An 18,220-nucleotide genomic window follows, 5' to 3' on the forward strand; every position below is an offset into this window, starting at 1 on the left:
TGCTCAGTCATGTCCAACTCTTTGCAACCCTATGGACTGTAGCTCACCAGGCTTCCCCGTCCTTCACCATCTCCCAGAGTTCGCTCAAACTCATGTCCATTGAGTTGGTGATGTCATCCAACCATCTCAACCTCTGTTGTCCCCTTCTCCTTCTGCCTTATATCTTTCCCAGTCTCAGGGTCTTTTCCAATGAGTCGGCTCTTCGCATCAGGTAGCCAAAGTATTGGAGCTTCAGTTGACAACAAATTAGTGTATTTGTTATCATTTTTCCCCTAGACCATAATACTTTTCATCCGATCATGGACAAAGTTACAAGGTAACTCTGAAAAATAAAGAAGCAGAACTAAAAGACAAATGAAAGTAAACATACCATGTTAAAGTTAATAGACGAAATGAGCCTATTTGAAAAGGAAAAGAGAAATGGATAATTGGACACTTTGCTTAATGTTTAATTTCTTGCATCAACATAAGATTTTCTTAAAGAACAATGTTTAGTCCTTTTTTTTCCCCCAGAAATAGGAAATTGACACAACTGTTGCAATCTAGCATCTAGCATTTCTTTTGATTGGTTACTGGAGAGCCCATCGATGTTATAAATATTAAAGAGGCAAAGAACTCTTAATTCTGGACTGATTTTTTAATCTGTTTTCTCACTGAACTTTCAGAATGTTGTCTGCTTTATACATTTTCATAACAGAATGAGTTATTTGCCAACACATTTTAACTCTTCTTCTGATATATGGAAAGTCAAGTAGATTTTTTTGAAAGGGAGAAAATGTCTATTTAGAAATTCTCTAAAAACTCCAAATAATGTTTTGCTTACTCAGCACACTACCTTTGAAATGGTAGCAGAGTCTGAAGGGGCTTATGTTTTCCAGCCTCATGTCACCTTGAGTAACTTGGTGCTGTTGCGAGTGTCTGTTATTCTAATATAACATTTCCTCTGAATAAAATCAATGATTCCAAAGAAAATAACTCTTCTGCTATTTAATACTTTCTACACTTTCTGATTGTAATAATTCTTTAAGCAGTCTGATTCCATTATTATGGTATTACTTTAATTTGACTTCAGTTCATAAACCTCTAGAAAAATTAACATTTCAGATTTATCAGTCAACCAAGCTGTAGAATCTTGATACAGAAAGATACCGGTCAAGGTAAAGCTTTCAGTAAGTGACTGTTTTGTTGTATAAAAGCCAAAATTCTAAAAGCAAACAGAAATCGGTGTAACTGGTGTTTAATCCAAGTGTACAACAGTAAACTGATTTAGCTTCTCTATTTTTTTAAGAGCTGACGCAAGTTGAACAGAGGGAGGTGTTGGGGTGAGGGGTTGGTGGTGATTGGCTTGCCTAGATCACTCCCACTGGTCTTTAAATCATTGTCTAGGTCCCCAAAATTTCACATAAGTCAACTCTGCAACAGGGGTCTGCTATGCCAAACAATTTTGGAAAGACTGCACAGGACTGGATAAATAATTAAGGTAAAGCTGATTTTACATGAAAACTTACAGTGTTGAAATAATGCTTCATTTCTTCTTTTTATGGTATTGATTATTTATTGCTTTTCTTATAAAAAATCGATTCAATATACTGTCAAATATTGAAATTATTTACCCAGATCCTGGGAGGAGGCTCTGGAATGAAAAGCTGACACAGTTTGTCTTAGGGAAAAGTATAACCTTTGAGATGTACACGCTTAGTGTTATTAAAGACTTTCTTTATCTTAAAAACAAAAACACCCACCAAAACTTAGTTTGCTCAAAGAAGGAACATCATACCACTATAGCAGATGTGAAAGGCTAAGTGTTTGGGTGGCTTCATTTTCAAAAGAAAAAAAAAAATGTTGTGTCTTAGCTTGTGTTTTTAGGTAACCATTTTAGTGAAGGAGTATTTTTACAGCAAATTTACTGGAAGAAACTGACAGATTAGTAGAATATAAGCAAAGCTTTTAGATATAGAAAGGCTGGAATCATATCTAAAAATTAGATCTGTACTCCTCAAATGTATTTATCAGACAGTGGGAGAATTCTCAATGTATTTTGAGCTTTTTATAGAGCATATGGTGATTATTTTAATTAAATGTCTAGGTGATAATGAAACTGTTTCATAACTCAGTGAAAAAATATTTTAAATGATGATATACATCATATTCATGGACAATTCATTGACTAAGTTTTATTCTTGACAAACTAAAAAAATTTAGGTATGTTTCCTAGAAAAGATAGCCATTTGTTTTACAAGACAAGATCTGCCATTTTTTCAGATTTATATTTAGATAGTGTTTTGGGATTTTCTGGAAAGTCTTTCTACTTCTAAGAATTATATCAGTAACATTTAAGTGCTGAGAAATGTAGTTTTGAGAGCTCAACTCTTGACTTTTCTTAAACTATGTTATACAGTGTGCTTTAAGGGTTATGGAAGCTATTATTTTTAATATATGAGTTAACTTTTAAAAAGTTAAATAGTTTATTTCAGAAGGAAATAAGTACCTCTGCAGGTGGTCTAGTATCTATTATATAGAATATAGACATTTAGAATTTAGTATATCCATAATTTATGACAGATTATTAAATATTGCACATTAACATGGATAGCATAAGGAGTTCACTGTGTAATATTAAATATGCTACATATTGAGGTGCACTTCTGGAAACAAACTACTGTTTGGGAAAATAGGAACTAAAATTTATGCAGGAATTTAAGCTATTTCTTAATATTTAAGATGACTAGAGAATCTATGTCTTTTTCTAAGAGCAGAGCTAGAAAATTTTTAAGTAAAATAATGTATATGGATTTTATGAATAGTCCTTTATACTTCATCAAAAGGCTGCTTTAATTCTTATATTAGCAAACATGTAATATTCTTAGCAAAGGGACAAGACTTCAACATACGGTAAATTCTTTTAACTTTACAGTTCTCCCTTGATATTATTTCTAAGCTATGTCTAAGTAGAGGAAGGGAATGAAAATGCTAAAATATTAGTACCAGCAATACGAAGTTGTCAAGCGAATGTGTGCATGCTTAGTCACTCAGTCATGTCTGACTCTTTGAGACTCCAATGACTATAGCCCAGCAGGCTCCTCTGTCCATGGCATTCTCCAAGCAAGCATACTGGAGTGGATAGCCATTGTCTTCTCCAGTGGATCTTCCTGACCCAGGGATCAAACCTGGTCTCCTGCTTTGCAGGGAGATTCTTTACCATCTGAGCCACCAGTGAAGCCCAAGTCAAGTGAATACAGTTTTGCTATTATTGGCAGTTTCTTTTGTAAGATGTACTTCAGACTGACAGTGAACACTTTTATGAAAGCTGATTTCTGTGAGAAATCATGCCATAGACTAATGAGTCATTTGAGTATCAACATGTGATTATAATGACATTGTTGGGGAAATTGTTTAAGAGAATTTTACATAAAGGTAATATTAGATTCATTTCATTGTCAAATCTATATTCATTTATCCAAGATATATTTTGGATGTGGATTTAAATCAGCTCCTTTGATGCAAGATAATTTGGCTTTTAGAAGTTGTGATTGGTGGTGGTTTAGTCACTAAGTCATGTCCAACTCTTGTGACCCCATAAACTGAAACCTGCCAGGCTCCTCTGTCCATGGGATTTCCTAGGAAAGAATACTGGAGTGAGTTGCTGTAAGATCAGCAACTTCCTGCTCATCCAACCGAAGGGTAAAATCTGCTACCTGAACCTAGATTTCAGAGTAGATTCATCAGAACTGGACTGGCATGAAAAACAAATAGCAATGGTGGGAAATTTAGCTCCTTTTGTGCTTTCATTTATCAGGTAAAATAAATGTTTATAAATAATACTACAAAGAAATGTTATATATAATGTTTAATAACTAAAAAATATAAGGAATCAGCTATTTAGGACATTCAGATAATGTAATAAGTATGATGAAACAAAGACTTCTATATGGTGAGAATGTTCCAAATACTTTTGTTTCAAATTTTGATTTTTCACCTTAATGAATGAGTAAAGTAAAATGGCAATGCAGAAGATCACTGGACTCAAATATCCAGTCTGTTTCGGCAAAATCTCTATTGCAGAGAAACCTAACTTCATTAGCGAGAAAGGCTAGACTATAGAAAGTTCTGTCAAATCAAATCTGGTTTTTAACAGTCTTATGGACTCTGTGGGAGAGGGAGAGGGTGGGAAGATTTGGGAGAATGGCATTGAAACATGTAAAATATCATGTAAGAAATGAGTTGCCAGTCCAGGTTTGATGGACGATACTGGATGCTTGGGGCTAGTGCACTGGGACAACCCAGAGGGATGGTATGGGGAGGGAGGAGGGAGGAGGGTTCAGGATGGGGAACACATGTATACCTGTGGCGGATTCATTTTGATATTTGGCAAAACTAATACAATTATGTAAAGTTTAAAAATAAAATAAAATTTAAAAAAAAAAAAGAATTTTGAACATTCTTTGTACAGCAAAGCTGCTCTTCTTCTTGGGAACCGGAAGGGAACATTTCTATTTCACTTTGAAATGTTAACCTATAAAGCTATAACAAGAATTGTACTTGCATTTATAAAGGAGGTCATATAAAATTGCCTTGGTCTTCGAAGAATATGTCACCAGGTACTGTGCTAGATAATGGAAAATATGTGTAGTCTAGAAACCTGACCTTGTCCCACCTTCATGAATTTTTTTTGCCTAGCAGAGGAGACAGTTATTAATATTTATCAAATAGTCATACAACTAAAAATGTAAGTTCAAAGTGTGATGAGTTTGTAAGGAAGAGGAGACCATGTTCCATGGGAGAATCTAATTTAGACATGGGGCCCCTCTGACCGTGTGGCATTTAAAGATTTTTAGTTTCTTTTAGTTAACTGTGGGAGACACTTTGTTAAGAATGTGGGGAAGGGAATTCCAGGCAGAGGGAACAGCAGGTCAAAAAGGTCTCGAGGTGGCAATGAAGAAATGAAAGAAGTCCAGTGAATCTAGTGAGTAAGGGGGGCATGTGATTCAATGCAGGACTCAAGAGCTCTGTCTGGGTTAAGCTATGTAGAGCCTTATATAGCATGTTAGGAAATTTGACTTTATTCTGAAAGGTAATGAGAAAAATAATTTTGGGTTCTTCAACATGTAGTCATTTGGATTAACATAATTGTCATGGAGAGAAAAGTAAATTAATTTTAAATAAATGTTGCAAGAAAGATTGACATGGTGATAGATTGAACATGGGAGAGGGGGCACAGTATAGAGAAAGGGAAGTACCTATAATGATAACCAAATTCCTCTTTTTCTTTTAATATTTATTTTATTTATTTGGCTTCACTTGGTCTTAGTTGCGACACACAGGATTGCAGCATGTGGGATTCAGTTCCCTGACCAGGGATTGAACCCAGGCCCCCCTGCACTGGGAGCACAGAGTCTTAGCCACTGGACCACCTGGGAAGTTCAGCCAGATCCCTCCTATTGTTACCGAAAGGTGTATGGGATCCGGCTGCTTGACCCCCCAAAAGCCAATACATAGGCAGGTTGGTGGAAAGGAAAGTTTGCTTTATTTCAGATGCTGGCAACTGGGATGGAATGGGGGAGGGCGGACATCTGTCCCAAGGCCAACTCCCCGCCCCCGCCCCCACCATCCCTGAAGAGCAGGGGATTAGAGCTTTTATAGACAGAGGGAGCTATGTGCAAAACCAGCACAGTCAGCTCTGACAGTCATCTTCAAATTGATCCTTGGTGGTCTGGTCAGTCTTATCTTGGTTGTTGTAGGTATAGTTAATCTTCAGTTCCAGGGTCCATTTGTTCCCATTTTTTTTTGGCCAGTTCTCAGAATTGTGGCCGCTCGTGTCTTGGGTACAGTCTAGTCATTGTTTAGTTAATTCTTCCACCTGGTGTTTGAGTATCTGTAAGACAGCTCACAGGATATGGCTCAGAATATTATCTATAGCCCTTGAGAAAGAACTGAAGGTCCTTGACTATGCTTAATGGCTACATTATTATTATTATTATTTGGTCTCCTTTGACTGTTTTCCTTTGTTTCTGCATTTCTCACTTCTCTGATTAAACTTATTCTTTAACTAAGGTTTTCCACAGGCAGAAGGCAGGCAGAGGACAAGGGGAGGAGGGCAAGGACTATCGGGTCCTGCTCTGTTTCACTGTGAGCACTTCTTATGAAGTGCCATGTACTGAGATAGGGAGCAGCAGAAGAATCTATGGCTATGAAAACTAATATATTATATATTATATTATGAAAAGGGCTCCCCTGGTGGTTCAGACAGTAAAGAAGCTGCCTGCAATGCAGGAGACCCAGGTTTGATCCCTGGGTCAGGAAGATCCCCTGGAGAAGGGAATAGCAACTCACTCCAGTATTCTTGCCTGGAGTTTTCCATGAACAGAGGAGCCTGCCAGGCTGCAGTCCACGAGGTCGTGAAGAGTCAGACATGACTGAGCGACTGAGCACACACACGTATTATGTTATTATATTTTTCAGTCACAGCATTGTTCTTTTCTAGTCTCTCCAGGGAGTGATTCAATGATTAGTTTAATAAGTATTTATTCAGAGAAAAAAGTAAAGATTATAATATAAGAGCTTGTTCAAAAATCTATTTTCTCTACTAAACAGAATTCATCAGGTATAGGGATTCTGTCTTATTCGTGCTTTATCTTTCATAGTTTCTGGCTTATAGTTCATTCTCAGTATTTGTTGAATAAATAAATAAATACCATCTTTATACACTTCCATGTTGATTAATCATGTGTTAAGGTTTAGCAATTATGCTGTAGTCTAAATGCTTCAAAGGACCTACTTTGTGCAGCAGGCAAATGACTCAGTGTATCTAGTTTCTTGTAATGTTCTAATTCTTTTAAAATTGTGCTTTTAGCTGTTGTTCCCTTAAAATAGATCAGTAATAGAATCTTCAGAGCTAAAGATATGAGCTGTGAAACTGTGTTCCAACTTTGGTGAGAAGATGTCCCTTGACCAGGACCAAAATTAGGATTAGGGGCCATTCTTTATGCAATCTGTCTTATCAGGCAAATGGCCTGAGGTGGTAGAGAACTCAGGGAGACCCAGAAACTGAAAGGAGGCCAGAATACCTAGAACAGTGAGGTGGGAAGAGTGTGGAAGGAGTGAAATCAGGAGTAGAGGGACAATGTGGAACTTTGTGGGCATGTGGAGAATTTTATATATTATCCTAAGAGTAAAGGGAAGACAATACAGGATTTTATGCAAACAAACAACATGATCTAAGTTTTGTTTTTAAAAGATCAATATGACTATTTGTAGAAAATGGATGAGGAGAGGGAGGGTAGGCAAGAAAGGATGAAGGTATCAATTATGATTGTTGCAATTGACAAAAGGATAAGGCAATGGCACCCCACTCCAGTACTCTTGCCTGGAAAATCCCATGGACGGAGGAACCTGGTAGGCTGCAGTCCATGGGGTCGCTAAGAGTCAGATACGACTGAGCTACTTCACTTTGACTTTTCACTTTCATGCATTAGAGAAGGAAATGGCAACCCACTCCAGTGTTCTTGCCTGGAGAATCCCAGGGACGGGGGACCCTGGTGGGCTGCTGTCTGTGGGGTCGCACAGAGTCCAACATGACTAAAGCGACTTAGCAGCAGCAGCAGCAGCAGCAGCAGCAATTGACAATGTAAGAAAGTTTGGACAAAACCAATGGTGGAAGCAATAGAAGGAAGTGGACTAATTTGAGAAATACTTTAATTGTTGCAAAATCAACTAGACTTTAGAAAGGAGTAAATGTTAAGGATAAAAAATTAGAAGACTGATATTTCTGATGTGAAGATCTGGATAAATGGTGACAACATTCTTTGGACTGGAAATACTGGAAGAAGGAGGAACTGTCACAAGTTAGATTTTAGGCACGTTGAATTTGAACTGCCTTTGAGATACACAAATATATATACATTAGGGCACTGGAGATATGCAACTGGAGGTCAGAAGGAAGGCCTGGGCCAGAACTGTGATTTAGAGAGTTCATGGTGTATGAAGTCTTGGGAGTAGAGTGAAACACGGGGAGTTTAGGACCTATCCTTGAGGAATTCAAGCAAAGAAACTTCAAATGAAATGATCCTTCTTAAAGGAACAAAATCACAAGAGATCTGTAAAATAATAAAACTCAGCATTCAAAAAACTAAGATCATTGCATCCAGTCCCAACAGTTAATGGCAAGTAGATGAGGAATTAATGGAAACAGTGAAAGACTTTATTTGGTGGGGCTCCAAAATCCCTGTAGATGGTGACTGCAGCCATGAAATTAAAAGAAGTTTGTTCCTTGGAAGAAAAGTTATGACCAACCTAGACAGCATATTAAAAAGCAGAGACATTACTTTGCCAACAAAGGTTTGTCTAATCAAAGCTATGGTTTTTCCAGTAGTCATGTATGGATGTGAGAGTTGAACTATACAGAAAGCTGAGTGCTGAAGAATTGATGTTTTTGAACTGTGGTGTTGGAGAAGACTCTTGAGAATCTCTTGGACTGCAAGGAGATCAAGCCAGTTAATCCTAAAGGAAATCAGTCCTGAATATTCATTGGAAGGACTGATGCTGAAACTGAAACTCCGCATTGGCCACCTGATGCGAAGAACTGACTCATTTGAAAAGACCCTAATGCTGGGAAAGATTGAAGGCAGGAGGAGAAGGGGATGACAGAGGATGAGATGGTTGGATGGCATCACCGACTCGATGGACATGAGTTTGAGAAAGCCCCGGGAGTTGGTGATGGACGGGGAAGCCTGGAGTGATGCAGTACATGGGGTTGCAGAGAGTCAGACATGACTGAGTGACTGAACTGAACTGATCAGCAACAAATGGAAGTTTTAAGAATTCCTACAAGCCAGGAAGCAGATAGGGGTGGAAAACCTGTGAAAGAGAAAAGGAACCAGAGTAAACCAGGTAATTGGGCTTTTTCCAGAGGCAGTCCAGTAGGAGTTCCAAGTTAAGTCTATATACACAAAGAGGAGGCACGATTCACGAGCAACCAATGACCAAGTGTTCACCAAGGAACTTTGATTTGGACTCTTCATCTGTTTGGGTTGCCTCTTTTGGTCAAAAAATAAGGCTGCAATCTAGTCTGTAAAGAGAGCCTAAGAATGGACTTTATAATAAATATTAAGACCTCCACAGCAGGCAAAGAGAGATAACAAGCACAAATGGAAGCTCCACCAAGAGGAATATACATCATTGTGTTTTGCTCCCTGAGGAACCTTGTCTACAGCACCAGCTATGTCTGGGAGTGGAGTCCTGGAGTTGCTCTGCAGACAGACTGACTGCATAGACGCCACTTACCCAGACCTGTTGTTTGCTGTTTGGTCACTAAGTCATGTCCAACTCTTGCAACCCTGTGGAATGCAGCCTGCCAGGCTCCTCTGTCCAAGAGATTTCCCAGGCATCCCCTTCTCCAGGGGATCTTCTTCACTCAGAGATCAAATCTGCAACTCCTGCATTTGCAGGCAGATTCTTACAGGATACCTACAAGGGAGCAATCCGTCAGTGGAATGAGCCTGTAAGATTTCAGAGAAACCCCAAGTACTAGCTTTCTAAGTTAACCAACATACTCTTCACTCATAAATATGAACAGACAACCTAGGATCATTAAGAATTTCAGGAAAGCCAGGCAAATGGAAGAGAAGAGCCAAGATGAACAAACAGAATAACTCCAGGAAAAAATACATAATTTAGGGAACAACAAGAGCTTTTGGAAACTTGAAATCAATAGTCTTAGAAAGATTTGTGTAAATACTGCATCTATAAAACGAACAAAAGAGATGGTATGGAAAAAGAAGAGAATAAACAAATGATCAGAAATTAAAAACATGATTGTGAAAAATAATTAGCTGGCAGGTTGAAAAAGAAAACGGGTATAGCTTAAAAGTAAACAATGGTTTTCTACTCTACCCCCAATACTTTCTTCTGGTACCAAAAGTATGAGTTTTTCCCATACCAGCCAATTCTCCCACACCAGCAGGGAGTCCTGCAAGTTAGTCAATTCTGGCACTGTTTCCTGGAATTAGCATCAGATCCCACATATTAAGGGCTCAGTCCTACAAGACTGCCTCAACTTCAGATGCAATGGCAAGTTCAGACCTCCTGTACTTGTGACCAGTCAGCTATAAATCAGATTTAATCATTTTCTAGAATCACTCACAGAACTCAGGAAGACAGTTTGCTTACTAGATTATTGGTTTATTAGAAAAGGATATAATCAGGGACTGCCAGATGGCAGAGATGCACAGGACAAAGTACGAGGAAAGGGACTCAGAACTTTCATGCCCTCTCCTTGTGGACCACTCTCCCAGCACCTCTGTATGATAACCACTCCAGAAGCTCTTCAAACCCCTTCAGTTAGGGTGTTTAATATCTGCTACTGCTGCTACTGCTAAGTCGCTTCAGTTGTGTCCAACTCTGTGCTACCCCATAGACGGCAGCCCACCAGGCTCCCGTCCCTGGGATTCTCCAGGCAAGAACACTGGAGTGGGCTGCCATTTCCTTCTCCAATGCATGAAAGTGAAAAGTGAAAGTGAAGTCACTCAGTCCTGTCCGACTCTTCGCAACCCCATGGACTGCAGCCTACTAGGCTCCTCCATCCATATCTAGACATGGCTAAATAATTGGCCATATGTGATTGACTCAGCCCATACCCTCTGTCCTCTCTCAGTTGATTGGAAGTAGGGTTGGAAGTTCCAGCTCTCTAATCAATTGGTTGGTTCCCCTGGCAACCAGCCTCCATCCCAAGGGCTTTACAAAAGCCACTTCATTATCATAAACTCAGGTGTGGTTAAAAGGGTCTTGGTATGAATAACAACAACAACAACAAAAACATCTTTATCATTCCAGAACTGTTTCAGGAACTGGGTACAAAACCGAAATATTAGTTATATAATTACATTTGGAGCTTTGTGCCAGAAATGAGAAGGAAGACCAAATGTATATGTATTATTATATCACAGTGTTACACAGCTGAAAATCAAATCTGTTTTTCTGGAAATTGAGGAACTATCCCTGAACATCGAGTAGCAAAATGGGAAATAAAGAGAAAATCTTGGCAATAGAGATAAAGAGGGCCAGTACATGACTAATACAAGTTTCAAAGGAAGGGAAACATTTTAAAATGGTAAAACATTTTTATCAGAAGAAAGATACAAGTCTCTTAAGTGAATGGGCTCTTCACGTGTGGATTAAGATGAATTTTTAAAACGACTCGTATCTAGTTACATCCTGGAGAAATTTCAGATTTTGTTAAGGAGGAAAATTCTAAAACCGTTCAGAAGGGAAAAAAAAAAAAAACCAAAGAGATGAAAATCTGATTCATCAGAGGAAGCTGGAAGTCAAGAGACAAAGGTTTTCAGCCTTGTAAAGGAAAATGATTTTGAATCTAGAATGCAAACAATCAAAAAAGTTTGAGAATAAAGTAAAGACATTTTCCAACATGAAACAGCTCAGAAATTCTATTTCTGGACCTATTGTGAGAAAAAGTTATTCAAGGGAGTATTTCAGCACAATGCAAAATGAATTGAAGAAAGGAGATAGCTTGGTATTCAAGAAACACGGGCAGCTGAATAAGACCCAGAAGAGGGAGGAGGAAGCCCTTCAGAAAGTAAAAGAGTGTGGATAATTTGCTTCCAAAATTCTAGTGCATGCCTGCTAAGTCGTTTTAGTCGTGTCTGACTCTTTGCGACCCCATGGATTGTAGGCCACCAGGCTCCTCTGTGCATGGGATTCTCCAGGCAAGAATACTAGAGTGGGTTGCCACGCTCTTCTCCAGGGGATCTTCCCAATCCACGGATTGAACCTATGTCTCTTATGTCCCCTGCACTGGCAGGCAGGTTCTTCCCCACTAGCGCCACCTGGGAAGTGAAAGTTTTAGTAGTATAGGATTATATTGCCTTTATTATGTAGTCAAATATATCACTTGGTTCTTTGGGCATACTATTTACACAATTGTAATGTTGTAAATTCTTTGGCATTGCCTTTCTTTGGGATTGGAATGAAAACTGACCTTTTCCAGTCCTATGGCCACTGCTGCGTGTTGCCAACAAAGGTCCGTCTAGTCAAGGCTATGGTTTTTCCAGTGGTCATGTATGGATGTGAGAGTTGGACTGTGAAGAAAGCTGAATGCTGAAGAATTGATGCTTTTGGACTGTGGTGTTGGGGAAGACTCTTGAGAGTCCCTTGGACTGCAAGGAGATCCAACCGGTCCATCCTAAAGGAGATCAGTCCTGGGTGTTCTTTGGAAGGAATGATGCTAAGGCTGAAACTCCAGTACTTTGGCCACCTCATGTGAAGAGTTGACTCATTGGAAAAGACTATGATGCTGGGAGGGATTGGGAGCAGGAGGAGAAGGGGACGACAGAGGATGAGATGGCTGGATGGCATCACCTACTCAATGGACTTGAGTTTAAGTGAACTCCGGGAGATGGTGATGGACAGGGAGGCCTGGCGTGCTGCAATTCATGGGGTCACAAAGAGTCGGACACGACTGAGAGACTGAACTGAACTGAATGTTGTAAATTATAGCACAGCAATGTTGTAAATGCTGATTTTTTAGGTAAATTATGAGAGATTTGTTTTACAGAATAGATGACATTATCATGAATCTCAACATTGTAGAAGTATTTCATGAGCTGAAACAATTAGGAGTGTGGAGGAAGCAATTAGGAGTATAGAAAGAAGTATGTTAATTTCCTTATCTTTCCTAAGTGTCAGTTTAGAGTTGATAAACTAAGTCATCGAGGTTTTAGTGAATAGTTTAGAATGACTAACTGTAAATGAAGAAGTAAAAACAGCAGCTGTCATTAGTGATTGCTATTGGGAAGTGAAACCGATACTCTGGGATACTGTGGGATGTTGAGACAAGTGTGTACTCAGTTAATACAAGTTTCTACTTTTTTTAATTGTATGCTTCTCTCTGGTGCTTCTAAGATTTCCCTCTTTATCTTTGATGTTATACACTTACACTACCTTTTATTAATGAAAATATTCATTTTTCTTCCTCCTGCTGGAAGTACTGTGTGGTGTTTTTGAATCCTGAGAACTCCTCTCTTCCTTGAGTTCTCAACAATTCTTTGTCCTTTTTGTCTCTCATCTCACAATTCTTTCATATTAGAATAACTATTCAGACATGTTTAACTTTTTACCTCTGTTTTTCTTCCCCATGTCTCTTAACTTCATATTTTTCTTTCTTTCTTTGTGGTATAATTTGAGTGATTTCCACCTATCTATCTTCCAGTTTCATTACTCTCCCTCCAGCTGAGTTTTTTTTTTTTTAATTTGATTATATATTTTATTTTTAGAATTCTTTTTGCCTTTTTCTCAAACCAGTCTGATCTTCTATTGTGTTCATAATCTGTCGATGTTATTTCTTATTTCAAATCTATTATTACTTTTTATTATACTAATTTTATAGTCCATTTTATTTTTTCTTTTATCATAAAGTCCGTTTTAAATTACTTTGCAGTTTGTAGTCAGTCACTCAGGTGTGAATTATTACTTCTTGTGCCCACTGATTCTCCTAGTGAGTTTCAGTTTCCGTATGTAATTTGCAACTTTTGTGATTTGGAGTATGAAATCGTCTTAATCAAGGGTTGTCCTCCACAGATGGGCTGCTGCAGCACTGGATTTATGGAGTCATTATCGTGTACCTGTTTCTTACTTGCCAGGAAATTTATGGATTCCATGCATACTGGAGCAATTTTTTTTTTTTTTTGCATTGATTGATTTTATTTTTAAACTTTACATAATTGTATTAGTTTTGCCAAATATCAAAATGAATCCGCCACAGGTATACATGTGTTCCCCATCCTGAACCCTCCTCCCTCCTCCCTCCCCATACCATCCCTCTGGGTCGTCCCAGTGCACTAGCCCCAAGCATCCAGTATCGTGCATCGAACCTGGACTGGCAACTCGTTTCTTAGATGATATTTTACATGTTTCAATGTCATTCTCCCAAATCTTCCCACCCTCTCCCTCTCCCACAGAGTCCATAAGACTGTTCTATACATCAGTGTCTCTTTTGCTGTCTTGTACACAGGGTTATTGTTACCATCTTTCTAAATTCCATATATATGCGTTAGTATACTGTATTGATGTTTTTCCTTCTGGCTTACTTCACTCTGTATAATAGGCTCCAGTTTCATCCACCTCATTAGAACTGATTCAAATGTATTCTTTTTAATGGCTGAGTAATACTCCATTATGTATATGTACCACAGCTTTCTTATCCATTCATCTGCTGATGGACATCTAGGTTGCTTCCATGTCCTGGCTATTATAAACAGTGCTGCGATGAACACTGGGGTACACGTGTCTCTTTCCCTTCTGGTTTCCTCAGTGTGTATGACTAGCAGTGGGATTGCTGGATCATAAGGCAGTTCTATTTCCAGTTTTTTAAGGAATCTCCACACTGTTCTCCATAGTGGCTGTACTAGTTTGCATTCCCACCAACAGTGTAAGAGGGTTCCCTTTTCTCCACACCCTCTCCAGCATTTATTATTTGTAGACTTTTGGATCGCAGCCATTCTGACTGGTGTGAAATGGTACCTCATAGTGGTTTTGATTTGCATTTCTCTGATAATGAGTGATGTTGAGCATACTGGAGCAATTTTTATGTTAGTTTCTCTGCTCAGGATTTCCTTACCAAATGGTAGTGTATGTTTCAGAACCACACCTTCCAAGAGTGATAGTATTTTGCCCAATATATTGATTCAATAAGAATTGAATGAAACTAATGGTAAAAATTAAATTTCAGAATATTAACATTAATGGATTTGTAGCAATTTTTTTGCAAAGTAGCAGTCCACCCCTTTTCACTTAATTGAGGAAAATGAGGTTAAAAAAAGTTAAATGTGCTGAGATCCAGTGAATTAAAGGCAGAGCAAAGCCTAAAAGCTCGATCCCTTTCTTGTTAAAATGCATTTCAACTTTGCATAGATGGTGACTGAGGCTGATTCAAAGATAAACTTGTACTTACTTTTGTTACTGTTCTTAACTTTGGTTTCATGACCCAAGTGCCTGAAAAGGGGCTCCCTGAGCCTGACACTACCTTGTGTTGCCTGTTATTAAGTATTTTGATGGTTAATTCTTTCATGCCCGATTAACAGATTAAAGAAAAATTAACACAGTCATTTTCTGTGTTACTGTTGGTGGAGACACTGGTAGATTCTACCTTGGCAGATCTTTCTTTATCAATAGGTTACCACTGTCACCCATTTAAGTAATACAATTTGCTAACAAATACCTAAAGTTTCTTGAAGACTGCTACCATGTCTTAAGATTTATTTTTTTCTTCCTACAGTGACTATTAAAGCCCCTGCCATTGAAAAAACATTCTATAAATACCAGCTAATTTGGCAATTTATTAAGAATTTTCCTTTTTCTCTTTCACTTTCTTTCTTTCTTTTTTTTTTGTATTGGGTAATGGAAACTTTGGAGACATACTTTGTGAATTTTTCAGGAATTTATTTACTTTTCATGTTTTTACAGAGAACACACACAAGTAGGTGGTTTGGACTTATTGATCTAATTTAAAGAAATTTATAAAGATTTATTCTGTGTTCTGTTTGCAGAACAGAGTGTTCTGAACATAATAACACCAAGTAGAAGAGCCTCAAGCTGAAGGTACAGTATCTTGTTTACACTGAAGGAGCTTGTGTGTGGACAAGAAAGCGCTGACAACTCAAATGGATCCCATGGAACTGAGCAATGTCAACATCGAGCCTGATGATGAGAGCATCAGTGGAGAAAGTATTCAAGATAGCTACACCAGGATGGGAAATTTAGAAAAGGCAGCAATGAGCAGGTATGGGGTTAAAATGATCAGGCTCCATGGAAAAATGAGAGGTTTATGGACATGGAAAACAAAACTTTTGTTGGGAAGAACTGAATTTATTACCTATTTGAGAGCTAACAATGATCTTGATGTTAACACATCAACTCTCTGATCCTGAAGTATACATTGGTATATCATTATTGTATGTCAGTCCTTTGTATGATTACTTTAAAGTTGCAGTTACAGTGTTCTTGTTCCTATTAATAATATATAATAATTTAAATTATAATTAACACACCACTTCTCTTACCTTTGGGGTTATTCTCTCAGGTTCCTCTTCTTCTGACTGCTCTGTTAAGTGTTTCTACATCTCCAGAGTTCTGCTGAGATTCTTCTCTGGCTAAAAGTGTCCTTTGAGACAGCTTATTCACAGCCATCATGGCTTCACCCACTGAACATATGGCACATTTCAGCCTGTTAAACTTCTCAACTGGATTTCAGATTATCATATCCAACTGTTTACTACACATCTCTACTGGATGACTCATGTGTCTGAATTGCCTCCTTGATTCAGTTACACTTGTGAGTGTCTAATATTGAACTCTTGTCATCCTCTTCAAAATTTTCCCTTCTTCTAGCAATTTCATCTTGGTGAAAGTCATCAGCATCATTCAGCAACTCAATCAAAGGGCCTTTGGTATCAACTTTGACTCATCCCTTCTGCCGAACTGCATGTACAATGTTTGACTATATCCAGCTGCTTCTACCTCATTAATGTTTCAAGTCCACCCACTTGTCTATATCCATTCTATTGCCATCTTGCTTTTGTTCCTCATCATCTGTCACTCATCCACTAGAACAGCCCTGATTAGTCCCCATCTTACAATTTACTCCCTTCCAACTAGACCTCCACATTCCTTGCAAAAGTAATATTTTACAATTTCAAATGGACTCATGTCCTATCCTAAGGTAAACCCTTTCAGTGCTTCCTCAGTAGCTATGAGAGAAAGATTATACTACACATTGCTTGGCATATGAGGCCTTTCATGATCTAGCCCTCACCTAGCTCTCCTCTTCATCCCTTGCCCTGTTCCCTGTTTATGTGCTGTCTTCTAGCCTTGTTGAGCCACTTAAAACTCTTGTTCCTTCATTCACTCTGCTCTGTCTGCCTGGAATGCCCTGATTTAAATATTACCCACTCACCTTCCCCCTTTTTCTCTACTGGCTGCACTCTTTCTTCAAGACTCAGCTCAATATCAGGTCTCCTATGAAGCCATCCCCCAGTTAGAAGTGATCACCTGCTCTGTGCACCTTCTCCCTACCCAGATGTTCATGATGCCTGGAACAGAGTAGCTGCACAACTGTTATTTAATAAGTTTAGTAGCTTCTTATAAAATATTACGTAACACCAATTATTCATGATTTAAGATATTCAGAAGTGAATTTTTTATTAAATCTAGGTCTGGAGTAGAGAATATTATCCTCAAATCAGGATGTCTTATTGCATTCATAACACCCAGGAAGGGTGTCAGGAGGAAGCACTGTTCTTCCTCCAGGAAGCCAGCCCAGTAAACATTAGTGTTGTTGGATAAGAGAGGCCATGGAGATGTCAACACGACTCTTTGTAGGTTGGGTGACTCTTTTTTTTCAGCATAATATATTTAAAATTTTTTAATTAGAAGGTACTTTACAATATCATGGTTGTTTCTGCCATACATCAATATGAATCAGCCCTGGGTATACATATGTCCCCTCCCTCTTGAAACCCTTCCCACCTCCCTCCCCATCCCATCCCTCTGGGTTGTCACAGAACACCGGCTTTGTGTTCCCTGTGTCATACAGCAAATTCCCACTGGCCGTCTATTTTATATATGGTAATATATAGGTTTCAGTGATACTCTCTCCGTTCATCTCACACTCTCCTTCCCGCACTGTGTCCAAAACTCTGTTCTTTATGTCTGTGTCTCCTTTGTTCTCTAACAAGTAGGCTTATCAGTATTATCTTTCTAAATTCCATATGTGTGTGCATACTAAGTCACTTCAGTCGTGTCTGACTCTTTGTGACCCTATGGACTATAGCCCACCAGGCTCCTCTGTTCATGGGATTCTCCAGGCAGGAATACTGGAATGGGTTGCTGTGCCCTCCTCCAGGGGATCCTCACGACCCAGGGATCAAACCCAGTTCTCCTGTGTCTCCTGCATTGAGAGGTGGGTTCTTTACCACTAGTACCACATGGGAAGCCCAGATTCCATATGTATGTATATGTATGTTCGTATACAATATTTGTCTTTCTCTTTCTGACTTACTCTTGAGGAGGCACAGCATGGTAGAACCAGGGCTTTGGAATCAGCAGAGGAGTCATCTGATTTGGGAGAAGGTATTTATCTTCTTTGAGCTTCAGTGGAAAATGCAAAATGGCAAACCAACACCTACTTTGCTGAGGATTAAATGAGTGCCTTTGA

At 38.7% G+C, this 18,220-nt stretch overlaps 1 protein-coding gene across 5 annotated transcripts in view; it reads left to right on the forward strand.

Annotated features, from left to right (window-relative positions):
- The window catches only part of SLC38A4 (solute carrier family 38 member 4), an 85,752-nt gene that overhangs the window by 33,520 nt on the left and 34,012 nt on the right, over positions 1 to 18,220 (forward strand). For 2 of the 5 annotated variants that reach the window (XM_005206389.5, XM_059886483.1), the window contains exons 1-2: positions 1,432 to 1,480; positions 15,555 to 15,787. In XM_005206389.5, coding sequence (XP_005206446.2) covers positions 15,669 to 15,787 — 119 coding nt within the window. In that variant the 5' untranslated portion in view covers positions 1,432 to 1,480; positions 15,555 to 15,668. Of the gene's footprint in view, positions 1 to 1,431; positions 1,481 to 15,554; positions 15,788 to 18,220 lie in introns of those variants that run through there. The other 3 variants (XM_010805041.4, XM_024991828.2, NM_001205943.3) reach the window with 2 other exon arrangements.

Source organism: Bos taurus, chromosome 5, assembly GCF_002263795.3.
Source record: "Bos taurus isolate L1 Dominette 01449 registration number 42190680 breed Hereford chromosome 5, ARS-UCD2.0, whole genome shotgun sequence".
NCBI classification, from domain to species: domain Eukaryota; kingdom Metazoa; phylum Chordata; class Mammalia; order Artiodactyla; family Bovidae; genus Bos; species Bos taurus.